The following is a 13,431-nucleotide window of genomic DNA, read 5'->3' as shown; positions in this document are numbered from 1 at the left end:
AACGTTTCTCCAGGTCATTAAAATTCTTCAAAGACTGCATATTCTTTTGTTTTTTTTAAATTTTTATTTATTTTTGGCTGCGTTGGGTCTTCGTTGCTGCTCACGGTCTTTCTCTAGTTGCGGCGAGCGGGGGCTACTATTCGTTGCGGTGCGCGGGCTTATTGCTGTGGCTTCTCTTGTTGCGGAGCACGGGCTTTAGGCGTGCAGGCTTCCGTAGTTGTGGCTCGCGGGCTCAGTAGTTGCGGCGCACGGGCTTAGTTGCTCCACGGCATGTGGGATCTTCGCAGACCAGGGCTCGAACCCGTGTCCCCTGAATTGGCAGGCCAATTCTCAACTACTGCGCCACCAGGGAGGTCCAAGACTGCATATTCTTAATGACTGTATACAAACCGTGGAATTTCTGAAGCTTGCTGGCTGAGGCAGGCCGCCCTCTGCGTACCTGGGGCACGTCTAACCGGCCCTCACCCGGGGCTGCCCCCACCTCAACAGTGAGACTGTGTCTCCGGACCTTTGAGGCTGGGGCAGCCCTGGTCCAGTGAGGTGGCAGCAGCCTGACCACCAGCTCCTGGCCTGCCGACCCGGGACTCAGTCCCTCACCTGTGAAGCGGGGGTCCTCCCCACCCACCTCCTAGGGCTCTGCAAGGATTGAATGAAGCACCTGGAACCAAGAAGCCCAAAATTACACAGGCTAAGCTGCGCCCCAAACCCAGCTCTCGTTTATTTCAAAGCCCGACTTTCACACCCTCTGACAGTGGCTCCTAATCAATGGTGCCCCTTCGAACCATCTTTCAGAGCTGCTGATGGTCTCACCCCAGACATTCGGAGTTGGGGCACAGATTGCACCCTGGGCCAGAGCTCCCAGGTGATTCTAATGTGTGGCAAAACTTGAAAACCGCTGCCTTGAGTCCGTGTTCTTGCCCCCGCCCCACCCCGTGGTCCCCGTTCCATGTGGCATCAACCACACCTGAGACTCTTAGAGCAGATCCTTCTAGTTTGTAACTCTTGTTAAAACGCCAGGACTGGGCTTCTGTGGTGGCGCAGTGGTTCTGAATCCGCCTGCCAATGCAGGAGACACGGGTTTGAGCGCTGGTCTGGGAAGATCCCACATGCCGCGGAGCAACTAAGCCCGTGCGCCACAACTACTGAGCCCGAGTGCCACAACTACTGAAGCCCGTGTGCCTAGAGCCCGTGCTCCGCAACAAGAGAAGCGACAGCAATGAGAAGCCCGCGCACCGCAACGATGAGTAGCCCCCGCTCGCCACAACTAGAGAAAAGCCCGTGCGCAGCAAAAAAGACCCAATGCAGCCAAAAATTTAAAAAAACTAAAATTAAAAAACAAAACAAAACAAAAAAACACCAGGACTCCTGAGTAGTCGTGTGGATGAAGCCCACCATAAACAGGCAGGTTCACCCCTCTTTGGGGTCCTGTCCATGTCATAAGTAGCCAGGGGCAGGCCTGGCTGGCACTGGGGGGAGGGGCTGGGCCACCCGAGGTCCGGGCTGTGGCACCCGGGCCTCTGTGGGAAGCCTGAGGGCAGGGGCTTGTTAGGAAGGACAGGCCGGCCGTCGGAGGGCCCTGAGGTGAGCAGGGCATCCCGACTGCGAGACCCTGCTCGTAGCTCACGGTTCCACGCAGGCCTCTTTGGCTCAGATCCCGCATCTCCGCCCGCAGCCCCGCCTGGCAGGCTCCACGCCAGGACTCCGGGGGTACCACTGGGAAGAGAGGAGCTCCGGATGCTAGCGGGGGAGGGCCCTGATAGGCACAGACCCCCACCATCCCAGGGAACCTAAAGCATACGTAGCCCTGAGGCCTCTGACCTGGACGCGAGGGGGGCTCACGCCCCACTGTTGGCTGGCCGGTACCTGCCTGCGACATGCACGCCAGCTGTTATGACCACACGTCCACACATTTGTCTTTCAACGTGAGTAGCTGGCCCTGTTTAAACCTCTCCACAGATTTCCAGCTCGTCTTGCAGATGAGCCCACCCAGGCCCAGGGGCTCCCATGGGCTGCCCCACCCGCTCAGCTCCGGGCCGGATGGGCATGGCTCAGGTGCCGTTCGTTGTTGCTGCTTCTCCCAGATGGCCCGCCTCGCTAATTCCGGTGACCTGCCTGGTCCCTGTGGCCTCCACTTAACGTAACTGGCGCCACCCTGGTGCAGGGCCCCTCCCTGGACACGGGGGAGGTCCTTGCCCCCAAGCGTGTCAGTCTGTGTGGGTGATGCCAGCACAGCGGGGGCACTGAGGGCCGGAAGAGGAAGCCTCCGCTTCCCCTGGAGGGGGAGAGGCGCGGGGAGGCTCTGGAACAGCTGTGGGGAGCAGTGAGCTGGGGCTGGTGATGAAAGGGCCCCAGGCGGGTAGGAGGCTGGGTGCTGGGCCCGCACTCATCCCGTTGCCCGGCTTCTTCCGCAGGGCCTGGTGGTGGCCGTTCTCTACTGCTTCCTCAATGGGGAGGTGAGTGTCCTGGGCTGCCGGGGTGCAGGGGAGCTCCCTCACAGCCGTACCTGGAAGGGGTGGTGGGGAGTGGGGTGTGGCGTTGGTGGGGGAGGCCGAGCCCTCCTGGCTTGGGTCTGTCTTCCAGGAGTCTGGGCTTACCTCATGGGAGCCCCAGGATCACCTGCAGGCCTTGTTAAAACAACTGCTGGGTCCTGCCCTGTTTCTAAACCAGCAAAAATAGGTCCCGTCAGTCTGGGCTGGAGGCTGAGACTGTCTTAACTAGCACCCCAGGTGATTCTTATCCTTGGGCAAGTTCAGGAAATGGAGGAAAGTGCAGGCACCCCAGCCCTAACCACGGCTGCTGACTGCTTGCTTGATGGGTAATGTCGGTCACGGCCCTGCTCTGGGCCTCAGGCCTCTCATCTGTAAAATGAGTGACTCAGGTGAAACGTTTGCTGCTCCGTCCTCTGAGACCTCCAGAGAGTGTGACTCCTGGCAGGGCGGGGGGCTGCACCCCTAGCTGGAGGTCTCTGCCCTTGCCCAGAGCACCGTCGGGACGTGAGGTTCCTGGCACAGAGGCCATGCAGTTGACATTAGTTGGATACAGTGTTGCACACAAGTAAAGCCTCCCCGTGACTGTTGATCATCTGGTTTGCCCCACTTGAATGGGAGTAGCCTCTGATGTTTTCCAAAAATCAAGCATCAAGTCTGGCTTCAAAGGCTTTGCTGCTACAGCTGGGGATTGTGAAGGAAATTCCCAAAGAGCAGCCCTTTGGCCCCCAGATAAGTTCCGAGCTTGGGTGGCTTCACGGGGATGTGTCCAGTTGCCCCAGGTGACCAATCTGGAGACTGTGGAACAACCCCCTTCTTCGGGACAGGTGTGCGGAGATTGCAGGTGAAAGGACCCAAGGGAAAGGGGGCCCTCAATGCCTACTGGACGTCGAGATGGTAAATCTGAGCGGCCTGCAGGAGGGGAAGGCATGCCCGCTGGGCAGAAGTGGCAGAGCCCGACCGAGGCCCCAGGGGAGCAGGACCCTGGGCCTGGGTCATCCTTTCCTCCCGGCTGACGGCTGGTCTCTGGGGGCAGGTGCAGCTGGAGGTTCAGAAGAAGTGGCGGCAGTGGCACCTGCGTGAGTTCCCACTGCACCCGGTGGCCCTCGGCTCCTTCAGCAGCGGCACCAAGGCCAGCCCCTCGGAGCAGAGCCGGGGTACCTGCAGGACCAGTGTCATCTGAGGCTGGAGCAGGGCCACCCAGACAGGCCAAGACGGGTCCTGAGGGCTGACAGCTGCCCATCTTCCTGCCAGATGCTGTGTGCTCGCTCCTGTGACTATAACACCCCTCCTCCGGGCCTCGGGGCGGGGGCGGGGGCGTGGTGATAATTCCTCAGAACCGAAGGGACCTGGGGCAGGAAGAGGGTCTGGGATTTGGGTCTGTTTTCTGGGAAGACTTCAGGGGTCCCAGGAGGGGGCAGGGGAATAAACGGTAACTGGGATGAGACTTGGTATTTGTCAGTCCTCTTGCCCTGGAGCCACGAGGTGAAGGATGCTGCCCCCACCACTTCCTGGAGGGCGGGGCTGCCCTGCTCCCCCTGCTCCCCCTGCTCCAGTTTTCAGGGACAAGCTTAGCGGAGACTGAGGCCCTCGGCCCTAGGTGGACCCTCCCCACCCCTCACTGCAACTCACCCACCCGGTCGCTCTTCCCCCAGAGCCTTCTGACAGCCAAGTCACAGGGAGCCCAGGAGAGCCCCGGCCCTTTCAGTCGCCCTAGCATGGGATGAGGCACCCGTTCTTCCTGCTTTCGGCTAAGCTATCTGCAGTACAGCAGGAAATGGGGCAGAGTCCCATTGACAGAAGAGAAACTGGTTCACCAAGGTCCTGTGACTTGACCAAGATACTCAGCAGGGAAGTGGCAGCTCGGTCCAGGGCTTCTGGTTTCAAATCCCCAGCCTCCAAGGCTATCTGTCTCCCCTGCTCCTGGGCAAGGGCGGACAGGGGCCTGTCTCCCCGCCCCACTGGGGATTTTAAGTCTCCCCCTGTACTCTGAATCTCAGTTCCCTCAATTATTAGCACTCCTTCCCTGCCAGCCATGTGAGGGTTAAAGGACTACATATTTGAACCCTTTTACAAAACGAAGCCTGCGTGCTCAGGGGAGAGCATTCTTGACAGAAGCAGAGGCGACCCTCCCCGCGGCTAGAGAAGAGGGCATCTTGCTGGTAGGTGGGCCCAGCTCTAGTCCTGGCTTTGGGTGACCCTGGACAAGTGGCCCTGGCCCCCAACTTCTGCATCTCACCCCTGCAGACAGGGTCACCCCCTTTGCATCTTATAGTCTGCTACTGGGGTGAGAAGGCCAGGTACCCATTTTCCAGGGCTTTCTCCAGGGACCTTCATGGACTCTGTACACCTTGGAATCAAAAAGTTAAAAAAAAAAAAAATCACAGGAGAGGTAGAGGCACCCAAGTCCAGCCCAGAAAGAGGACCTGGCAGGGCAGAGACCAAAACCCCATGCAATCAGTGGCAGCCAGAATGAACCAGGAAAGGCCTGAATTCATCAGGTGGGGGAGGGGCATGGGGCTAGCGTAGAATGAAATGGGCTGAGGGCCACAAACCCACCTACTGGGCAGAAAAGGGACTGGACAGGGGCCAGTTTGATGCACAAAAATGTAAAGTGGCCAGCAAGGGTGGAAATCTCCACTGGTTCCTGGTCCCCTCCACCTGCAGGCCTCTGCATCCAGGGTGGTTGTTAATCATTACCCGAGGTTGGGCCAGTCCCCAGTACCCCCTGGAGTCCAGCAGCTCCAGATACGTGCTCTTTGAAGTGTGTTCTAGGATAAAAATGGTACCCTGAGGCTGTCTGGCCCTTACCAAAGATGGATGCACACGCTTACCTCAGAGAGGGCAGTATTAGAAGCCAGGCGGGCCCTCCTGGAAGGGCTTCAGGCGGGATTCACAGGGAGAGTCCCGAGGCACAGCCAGCTGCTGGAAGCTGGGGTTATCCAGGGATTACGGGGTACCCCCGACAAAGGGCAGGGCTCAAATAAAGTCGAACGGTTTGAAAAGCTTCTACACCCCAGCAGCCCTGAACGCTGCCTCCCTGACATGACCAAAGCTAAAGCAGGGAATTTGCACAAGGCCCTTTGAGCTGGTGAAGAAAGTCCTAGGCACTGACTGGACACCCTTCGCTGACGAATGATTCACTCTTAGCAACCCAGGAGGCCCCAGGGACCCTACAGCCCATATCCCGGCAGAGTCAGTAAAACAGGTGTGAAATGTACTTGGCTGTGCAGCCAGGCTGAGCACCAGTTACCTGAGCTGCTTCCACATCTATTCCCATCCCAGGAAGGACTCAAGAAAAGGTTTTAAAATATGTTTCTTCTTGTAAAATCAACATCCTAATAACGTGGCTAAGCTGGTGCAGCTGCTGGCTCGGAGGCACCCACCTGGCCTCTGGGCTGCAAAGGCCACTGGCCCGACCACCCCAAGGCCAAGAGGCGGCAGTTTGAATGTCCCATGTTGGAGAAGTCCCATCATGACCCCACTTGCTGGTAGAACTCTGTGTCCTCGCAGGGGGGCCTAAAATTCTGCGGGCAGGCCCCAGGGGTGCGTGACGCTGTCAGTACGGCTGATGCTGTTGACGTGGAGGCCGCTGACGGCGCTCAGGAAGAAGAGGAAGGAGGCCGTGAACTCGCTCCAGAACGTCAGCGTGAGGCCCATGAGCGTGACCTGGTTCCTGAGGAGGGTCAGGAAGCTCAGGAGGCCCCCGAAGGAGAGGATGAACGCGAGGAGGAAGAGGGCGGAGCCCACGGCCCACCTGTGCCACGAGCGGGGGTCCTCGGACACCTGGGACACCATGAGGAGCTCCAGGCCAAAGATGGCGACCACCACGGCCAAGGTGGCCACGCTGCGGGCCACAGCCATGCCCGAGGCTAGCCCGGGCACGTGGGCCTGCCTCAGGTCTCGGAGGCAGTGCAGCTCAGCCTGGTTGGAGGTGGTGCAGAAGTGCCACAGCCCGAAGAGGCGGTCGTCGGCCAGGAGCCAGTGGCCATCGCAGATGGAGAGGGAGGAGAGGACCACGGCCAGGGAGGCGCACAAGATAATGAGCGCCCGGATGGAGGGGTCAGAGAAGGACCGGCGGGGCCTCCTTTGGGCCAGCAACTTCTGGGCCTGGAAGACAGCACGGGGCAGCATGAGGGAGGGCCCCCGCCACAGCCCACCAGCCTCCTCAGGGAAGACCCAGAACACACCTTGTAGCTTCCGACAGCCACGGTCTCCCAGGATGCCCCGGAAGCCCACCTTAGTCACAGCACAGACCCACCTCCTGGTGGGGCAGGGGGGACCCTCCTCCCATCCTACCTGTTCCCCGTCCGTCCTCCATTCAAGACCTGTAAGCATTGCCTGTGGATCCAGTTATTCATCAGGCAAAGAGTTTCCTGACCTTTCTTTAATGATCTTTATAATGAGTAAGAAACCCAAATTGTATTGACAGGCAAATCTTAGTCCATTCTGAAGTCAGCAAACCTGTCTGGTTTGGCTGATGTGACCTTGAGCTAGCAGCCAGCCTTGGCTTCTTTGTATGCAAAACAAGAATACTGCACTAGACATTATTAGCACATCAGTGAAGGTTACATAGCTCCCTCTTCTGGCCCCTGGTCTTCCCCAGTTTCATTCTAATCTGCACCCAGCTTTTTCAGCACTTTTCTTCAGTGCGCAGTGATATTTGCACTTTGCCCTTCAGTCTGGCTCAGCCTGTACTCCGCCCAGGACATGGCACCACTGTCTGTTCTAGAAGTTTCTGGGTGGGGGAGTCCCTGAGGCTCCCCTTCAGCCTATGGTTTCGGCCCTGCAAAAGTACACCCTATCCTCTCTCCTGGCAAGCTGGGCCAAGCGTCCAGTGAGGTGTCCCTTCTCACAGCCCCAGGACACCCCCAAGCCACCGTCCCCAACCCCCAACCCGGAAGCAAAAGGAATGCTTCAAAGGGTAAAACTCCTTAGACGGCCCACAAGCCCTCCCAGGGCATCCTCCTGGCCATGCCTAGGACAAGCCTAGAACTTTCCTCCTCACACCTACTGGTCCCTCCACCTGAAAGGCTCTTCTCCCGGCTGCCCCCCCTTCTCCATTCTTCATGTCTCAGCTGAAACATCGCCTCCTGGGAGGGGTCTGTCCTGCCCACCCAACCCAGAACGGACCCCTCCGGTCACTCTCCGTCAGGAACCGTTCTGACAAGTTTTCCATTCCTGTCTGATTCGTAGTGGGAGGGCAGGACCGTGTCCCCAGCACGCGGTGCCGTGCTCAACAGCCACGAGGTCAAGTTTGCAGCCGCTGTCACTTCCATCTGAAGCTCCCTTTAAACCATCTCCTGCCCAGTCATAAATTACGCCCTTTAGAGTGTGTGTGGAAGCAGCCCAGGTCACGCCCCAGTTTGGGAGGTAAGCAAAGCACACAGCTCATGTGTGACGATCACTGCTAGAAAGCAAACCGAAAGGGGACTCTGGGGGTGAGCCCTATGCCACGTGCAAGTGGAGGCTTCCAGAGGCGGTCTGGGGCGCCCCTCTCGGTGAGGGGCAGACAGCAGAGCCACGCTCCCGGGAGGCCCCAGGATCCTTATGGACCCGGCTTGCTTTCAGCACTTCTGCCTAGTTAGGGTCCTGTCTCACTCTTAAACCTGAGTCTGGTGGAGATGCTCCATGGGTGGGGGGGGCGGGGTATGTAAAAAGGGAAACTCACACAGAGGTCAGGGGACCAGCCCAAGAGCATTCACCGAGATCACAGTAAAGCCTGGCACAGCTGCCCGACAACTGTATCATGTGTAGTGGGGGGGGGATGCACGCAACCGATGAATACCCACTGGGGCCTTCGTGTGAGGGGCTCAGTATGTGGTGAGGAGAAGGACAGAGGGACGCCCAAGGGCTCAGGACCCGACTCAGACCAGAGACAAAGGCAGCCTGGGGCGCTGTAGAGAGCACTCGGGCGGGGAGTCTGGGCTCTGGTTCTCAAACCGCATCCCCTCGTCTCCTGGAGGCCTCCAGGTGCTAAAGCAGGGGGCAGGGGGTCAGCTCCCGGCCCGTCACTTCACCCACAGCAGGTCCCTCTTACCTGCTGGAGCCGCTGGGAATCTAAGAGTCCGTACTGGATTTCGTTAGGAAAAAACGGCTCTACTGAGAAACAAACCAAGGGAACTTGGAAACCTCTGGGACTACAAACCATAAAGGTGTTTGTCTTTGCGCGGTTTCTTAACCTCCTTGGCCCTTATTTTCTCATCTAGGTGCCGCAGTTGCATTTTGTAGCAGGAGTTAGTGATCCCTGCAGGAAAGAGTAGCCATGAAGGCACCCGGAGGTTATACAACTCCCTACAGGTTGGTAAGTTTCTAGGAGGGGAAAACCCCAGACGCAGGCAACAAGTCACAAGAACGCAGCACCCAGAGGCCTTTTGACCTCAGACATCACGCTGTCTGGAGAAAAAGCACATGCCATCCTACCCTCAGCCCCACCTGTCCTGCACACAGAGTGGACTTTAATCTCCAGGCCCTCAGACATCACACTGGGATCAGAAACAGACAGCTGACATCAGGTCGTTTTCCCCCTCCCACCCCAAAGGAGGGCATCATTCAAACTCTGACACCAGTAAAACTCCCAAGGATTAAGTGAGATCATGTATATAAAGGTGCCCAGCACAGAAGCAGTTCCTGATTAATATTAGTAACAATAATAAGGTATCTTGGGAGTCCTTATTCCTCACCACTGCCCCACACCCCGGCTGCCAGCACCTCTGTGAACTTGCAGTGATCCAGGGCCTGAAATCCTCTCCCGGAGGGCAGCTGGGCATCAGCGTGGTCAGTGGAAGGTCCGTGGACCAGAGGGTATGAGGGCAGTCTAGCCCTGCCCCTGACCCACCAGCCTCTAGCTCTGTGACCTTGGGCAAATCACTTTACTGTCTTAGGGCCTGGACTGTCTCCACTGAAAAAAAAAAGAAAAATGGAAGCATTTCCCTTTTTCATCCAGAGCCCCAAATGATTAAGTAGTGACCTGTAGAACAGTGTCACGTGGCACTCCTGGGCCACTGAGTCCAGTGCCAAGGTCTTGTCCTCCTCTGTAACCCAGGACCCCATCTGATCCCGTCAACCCCTAAGTAGTGGACACTCTGGGCTGCTCACTACGCTTTCTCCACATCAACCCCCCGCCCCGCGCCCCTGCGCTTCCCTCCCCCCCCCACCCCTTCCCACTGCCCGCTCAGCCCAGGCCCAGGTCAGGCCCTCCTCCTCCTCAGCTGGAAATCTCTTCTACAGCCTCCTACAGAGTAAGCCCGCTCCGCCTGCGTGACCGCAGGGCACTGGTCAGGGAGGCGCAGGAGCCAGCCTGCTTGCCTTTTAGCGCTTTGACCTCCGGCGAGCTACTTACCCCCTGAAGATAACAGTACCTGCCTCCTGGCCCCCGGGTGGAGCCGAAACGAGACCTAAGCACCCCACTGCTTAGAACAGTCCCAGGCCGGCGGTTACATGCTCCTAGCATCAGCGGCGATTTTCAAGCCAGCACAGCGCCCCGCCCCGCGCCGCCGGCAGTAGCGCCCCAGGGTTTTACCTCATCTTCTCCGCCCCCCTTCTTTCACTAAAAGGTCAAGTCTGTTTACCTGGCTACTCTCCTGCCCCTCCCCACCCCCGTTAATCCTGCCGCAGTTTCTTCGCCTCTTAATCTAGCACTCGCTTCCCCCAAACCACTCCGAAATCCCGGTGTGCACGTCTCTCCCCCGCAGGGCCGTCGGCTCCCGAAGGCGGGACCGCACCCGCTCCCACCCTCCTCACTGCCGGTCCCCGAGGCGGCCCGGCCGGGACCCCAGATTATGCCCAGCACGAGAGGAACTCGCTGCATCCGGCTCTAGGGTTGCGGTGTCCCGGCCACAAGGGGCTGGGGGCGCGGCCTGTGGGTGGAGTCTCTCCTGTTCGGGCCCAGAAGTCTGGTTCGACTCGATTCTGTCGCTGAGCTGGCCGCCACGGGCGGGTTACTTCACCTGAGCCTCGGTCACCGCATCTACAAAGTGGGCGCATTGGGATCAGCCGGAGTCTGCGCTGCGGGGCGCCGAGCACTTGCGGGCAGAGTCTGCGGGCCGCTCTGACCGTCCGGACCGTCCAGTCGGGAGGTGAGGAGGCGGGACGCGTCCGCTAGGGAAGCTCGACGCAGGGCAGCGGAGAGCCGCACGCCCGGGGGGTAGGCGTGGGGATGGACCCCTGGCATCCTTCTAAGGAGAAACCCCATCTCTGCGAGGCGGGCCCCTCCCCTCTCTACAGCCTGTCCTGAGGTTTCCGCGTGCCCCAGCGAGTCCACCCCCTTGCCCGCCCCCCAAAATCAGTTTCGGGAGGGGAGACGGTCTTGCTGCCCCCGCCCAGGAAAGTCCTGGCTTCCCCAGAGATGCTTCCTCGTGTGACAAGGCGAGCCTCATTTTCGAGTGGATTCCGTCCATTCTCCGCCCCAGACGCGCCCCCTTTTAACAGGAGGGACCCCTCTGGTGCACCTAACGGATGGACACTGCGGACCCCAAAGAGAAGCACAACACTCCTCCCCAGCCATTTGGGAGCCTCGGTGCCCGCAGGACCTCGAGGGGCCCGCGCCCTGGGCGGCTTCCCCCCCCGACCCCGGCCGGGCCCCTCCCCGCCCCCCCCACCGGGCTCTCGCCCACCTGCACGCCGAGGGCTGTCATCCCGCGCCCGGGCTCGGCTGCGCGCTTCCGCCTGGTTCCCTCGGGGCTCCCGAGCGCCGCTCTGCCGGGGCCGCGGCTCCCGACTCTGGACCTCTTCCCGGGGGCGGGGCGGGACGGGCCGGGGGAGGGGCGGGCGGAACTGCTGCCCCCGGGCGGCTGGTCGGGCCGGGCCCCTCCCCGCGCGCCGCGGCTCGGTTTGTGCTGAGTCAGCGGGGCCGCCGGAGGAGCCCCCGGGGAGGCGGGGGGCCAGGACCCGGCCCGAAGGGGAGGCTCGGGCCCTGGGGGAGGGCTGACCCGGCCGACTTGCAGGCCCGGAGTCGCTCCCCGGTCTCAGGGCACGGCTGTGCCCGCGGCGCCGATTCCTCGAGGGCCCGGGGCCGAGGAGCCGGGTCCGCCCGAGCGTCCGGGGGAGGCGGCAGCGTCCAGGCGGCAGGCGAGCGCCCGGGCTCTGCAGCTCCACCACCTTGGGCCGTTGTTATCCTGGGCTCTTGTTTCCGTCTCTGAGCCACGGGCGATAAATGAGATGATACCTGTGAAAGGGCGGGGTCTTGCGAGGCCTCGGTAAGTGTGAATGGAGTGTCTCCCCCGGGCAGTCTTTCCTGCGTCCCTTTCCTCTCCCCCAAAGGGGGCCGTACAGCCCTGCTCGCCTCCTCGCCTCCCCAGGGACCATCCAGAAGGCAAATAGGACAAAACAAAAGTCATTGTTCTTCCTGGACTTTTGATGGGGCTTGAGTTCTCAAGGGGGCAGCGCACAACGTCCCCACCCCAAGAAGGGTAAATCCCAGCCGAGACCGTCCCAGCCCTTCTCAGCTGTTGATAAACAGGGTGGGGGGTGCCGCTTAGGTGAAGCAGGGTCTCCTTTCTCCGTCGCGAAGCAGGGTGAGGGAAGTTACTTGGCCCATTCAGGCAGGCAGCTCCCCGGTGACTTTGCCCGGGGACGTTCTCAGCTGGCACCTAACGCTCCCGCCCCCACCCCCCGCCCCCCGCCCCATCCCGGGCATCTCCCTGTCAGAGGTTCATCTGATTCTGTCGCTGCCGCAGAAACCGTGTCAGGTCCGTTAACCTAGAGCCCACCTTGTTCCGTGTGTGGTCAGGCCTGTTTGGGGGTCTGCTGCCTGTTATGCTTTCTTGGTAAGAATAGAAAGTCTTGAATCGGTGGAATTTAGAGCGACATGTCAGCAAGATTGCTGGAGAAGCAGAAATGACTTAGGAATGATAATGAGGAAGTGATGGTCCGCTTCCAGTTATTTTATGAGCATAAGAAAGCCGGGGGACTTCCCTTGGCGGTCCAGTGGTTAAGACTCCGCACTTGCACTGCAGGCGGCGCGGTTAGGGTTCACCTGGGCCGGCCCTTCATTTGCACCGTAGGTTCCCGGGCTCCCCTAGGTCCCTCCGTGATGCCGGGGCTGAGCAGAGCGGGTGTGGCAGAGTGAGAGACAGACGCTCCACTCAGCAGGAGTGACTGTTGTGAGGAGCAGGGGGTTCCCAGTGCCAGGGGTACTCTGGCAGGGGCAGAGGTGGGGGGGAGGGGAATGACAGGGTGGGACCTTCAGGGGCTAAAACCAGGAACAGCCTGGGGGTGAGTGGTGGGACAGCACAGAACCCACCCTCTTGCTTGACTGTCTCTGCCTTTTCTCCTCCACCTGTCCTGCTTCTAGGCCTGGCCAGTGTTGGGGAAAGAGGAATTGCGTAAAGAAAGGGAGGATGTGGCCCCCACTCAGCCCTCTGACCACTGCTGTCTGATGAGAAAGACCCAGGCACTGATCTTAGAAAGTTCCAAGGCAAGGGCACAGGTAACGGTGAATGAATCAACAAACTCAGTGAGTACCCTCCCACCTCCGTGCCTTTGTACTTGACGCTTCCTCTGCCTGAGGTGCACTTCTTCAAGATATTCACGGCCAAGACTCACCGCCTCACTCCCCCAAGGAGGTGAGAGAGAGGCCTGCAGTGACCACCGCACCTGAAACAAAGGTCCTCCGTTCTCTTCTCCCTCCCCCCATCACCACACGCGCGCCCCCTCTCTCTCCACAGTGTGAAATCCAAGAGGCCAGGGACTTTACCAGGCACGATAGTAGGTGCTCAATAAATATTCATTGAATATATGAATGAGTTAATTGTACACCTACTGTGTACCCCGCTGTCCTGGCTAATGAGGGACGACAAAGGAGAAAAAGACAAAGTCCCCGTCAGGGGTAAGATGCTTGTGTTTTAGGGTCAAAATCTGCCTCCCCTTCATTTCTGCTCCCCCCCCAGCCTCCCCAGTTCAGGCCCACATCCTCCTTCTCTCTATTCCCTTGCACCTCTGGTCC

General features: G+C 59.6%; 2 protein-coding genes and 1 long non-coding RNA gene across 9 annotated transcripts in view; 2 read left to right on the top strand and 1 right to left on the bottom strand.

The window, feature by feature from the left end:
* The window catches only part of SCTR (secretin receptor), a 64,950-nt gene extending 61,017 nt beyond the window's left edge, over positions 1 to 3,933 (top strand). For both annotated transcript variants that reach the window (XM_082465987.1, XM_082465986.1), the window contains exons 12-13: positions 2,412 to 2,453; positions 3,523 to 3,933. In XM_082465987.1, the coding sequence (XP_082322113.1) occupies positions 2,412 to 2,453; positions 3,523 to 3,669 (189 nt within the window). In that variant the 3' untranslated portion in view covers positions 3,670 to 3,933. The remainder of the gene's footprint in view (positions 1 to 2,411; positions 2,454 to 3,522) is intronic.
* Positions 3,934 to 5,785: 1,852 nt separating this feature from the next.
* On the bottom strand, positions 5,786 to 11,243 carry TMEM37 (transmembrane protein 37). Of its 6 annotated transcripts, XM_082465992.1 has the most exons (5): positions 11,102 to 11,208; positions 10,260 to 10,455; positions 9,198 to 9,387; positions 6,786 to 8,733; positions 5,786 to 6,596 (listed from the first exon to the last, which is right to left on the bottom strand). In XM_082465992.1, the coding sequence occupies exons 4-5, from the start codon at positions 6,822 to 6,824 to the stop codon at positions 6,006 to 6,008; spliced, it is 630 nt and encodes a 209-aa protein (XP_082322118.1). In that variant the 5' UTR covers positions 6,825 to 8,733; positions 9,198 to 9,387; positions 10,260 to 10,455; positions 11,102 to 11,208; the 3' UTR covers positions 5,786 to 6,005. The 6 variants fall into 6 exon arrangements, with proteins under 6 accessions (XP_082322118.1, XP_082322120.1, XP_082322119.1 ...); XM_082465994.1 differs by lacking the exon at positions 11,102 to 11,208 and having other exon boundaries at positions 10,436 to 10,451; XM_082465993.1 differs by lacking the exons at positions 10,260 to 10,455; positions 11,102 to 11,208 and adding an exon at positions 10,058 to 10,253.
* LOC309662837 lies at positions 10,462 to 13,224 on the top strand. Its single transcript, XR_014265008.1, has 2 exons — positions 10,462 to 10,564; positions 12,781 to 13,224. It is a non-coding gene; the product is annotated as an uncharacterized lncRNA (long non-coding RNA).
* The last annotated feature ends 207 nt before the right edge of the window (positions 13,225 to 13,431 follow it).

This window comes from Balaenoptera physalus, assembly GCF_965194825.1.
Source record: "Balaenoptera physalus genome assembly, chromosome: 6".
NCBI lineage: Eukaryota > Metazoa > Chordata > Mammalia > Artiodactyla > Balaenopteridae > Balaenoptera > Balaenoptera physalus.
Note: the sequence above shows the minus strand (reverse complement) of the source record. Positions and strands in the feature narration are given on the sequence as shown.

Excerpts from the sequence above, each read along its gene's own strand:
- TMEM37 (XM_082465991.1), bottom strand. The coding sequence starts at position 9,939 with ATGCTAGGAGCATGTAACCGCCGGCCTGGGACTGTTCTAAGCAGTGGG. Across the intron at positions 6,597-9,828 it reads GGTACTGTTATCTTCAGGGG|GCCCAGAAGTTGCTGGCCCA; the intron begins GTAAGTAGCTCG and ends GCTGTCTTCCAG.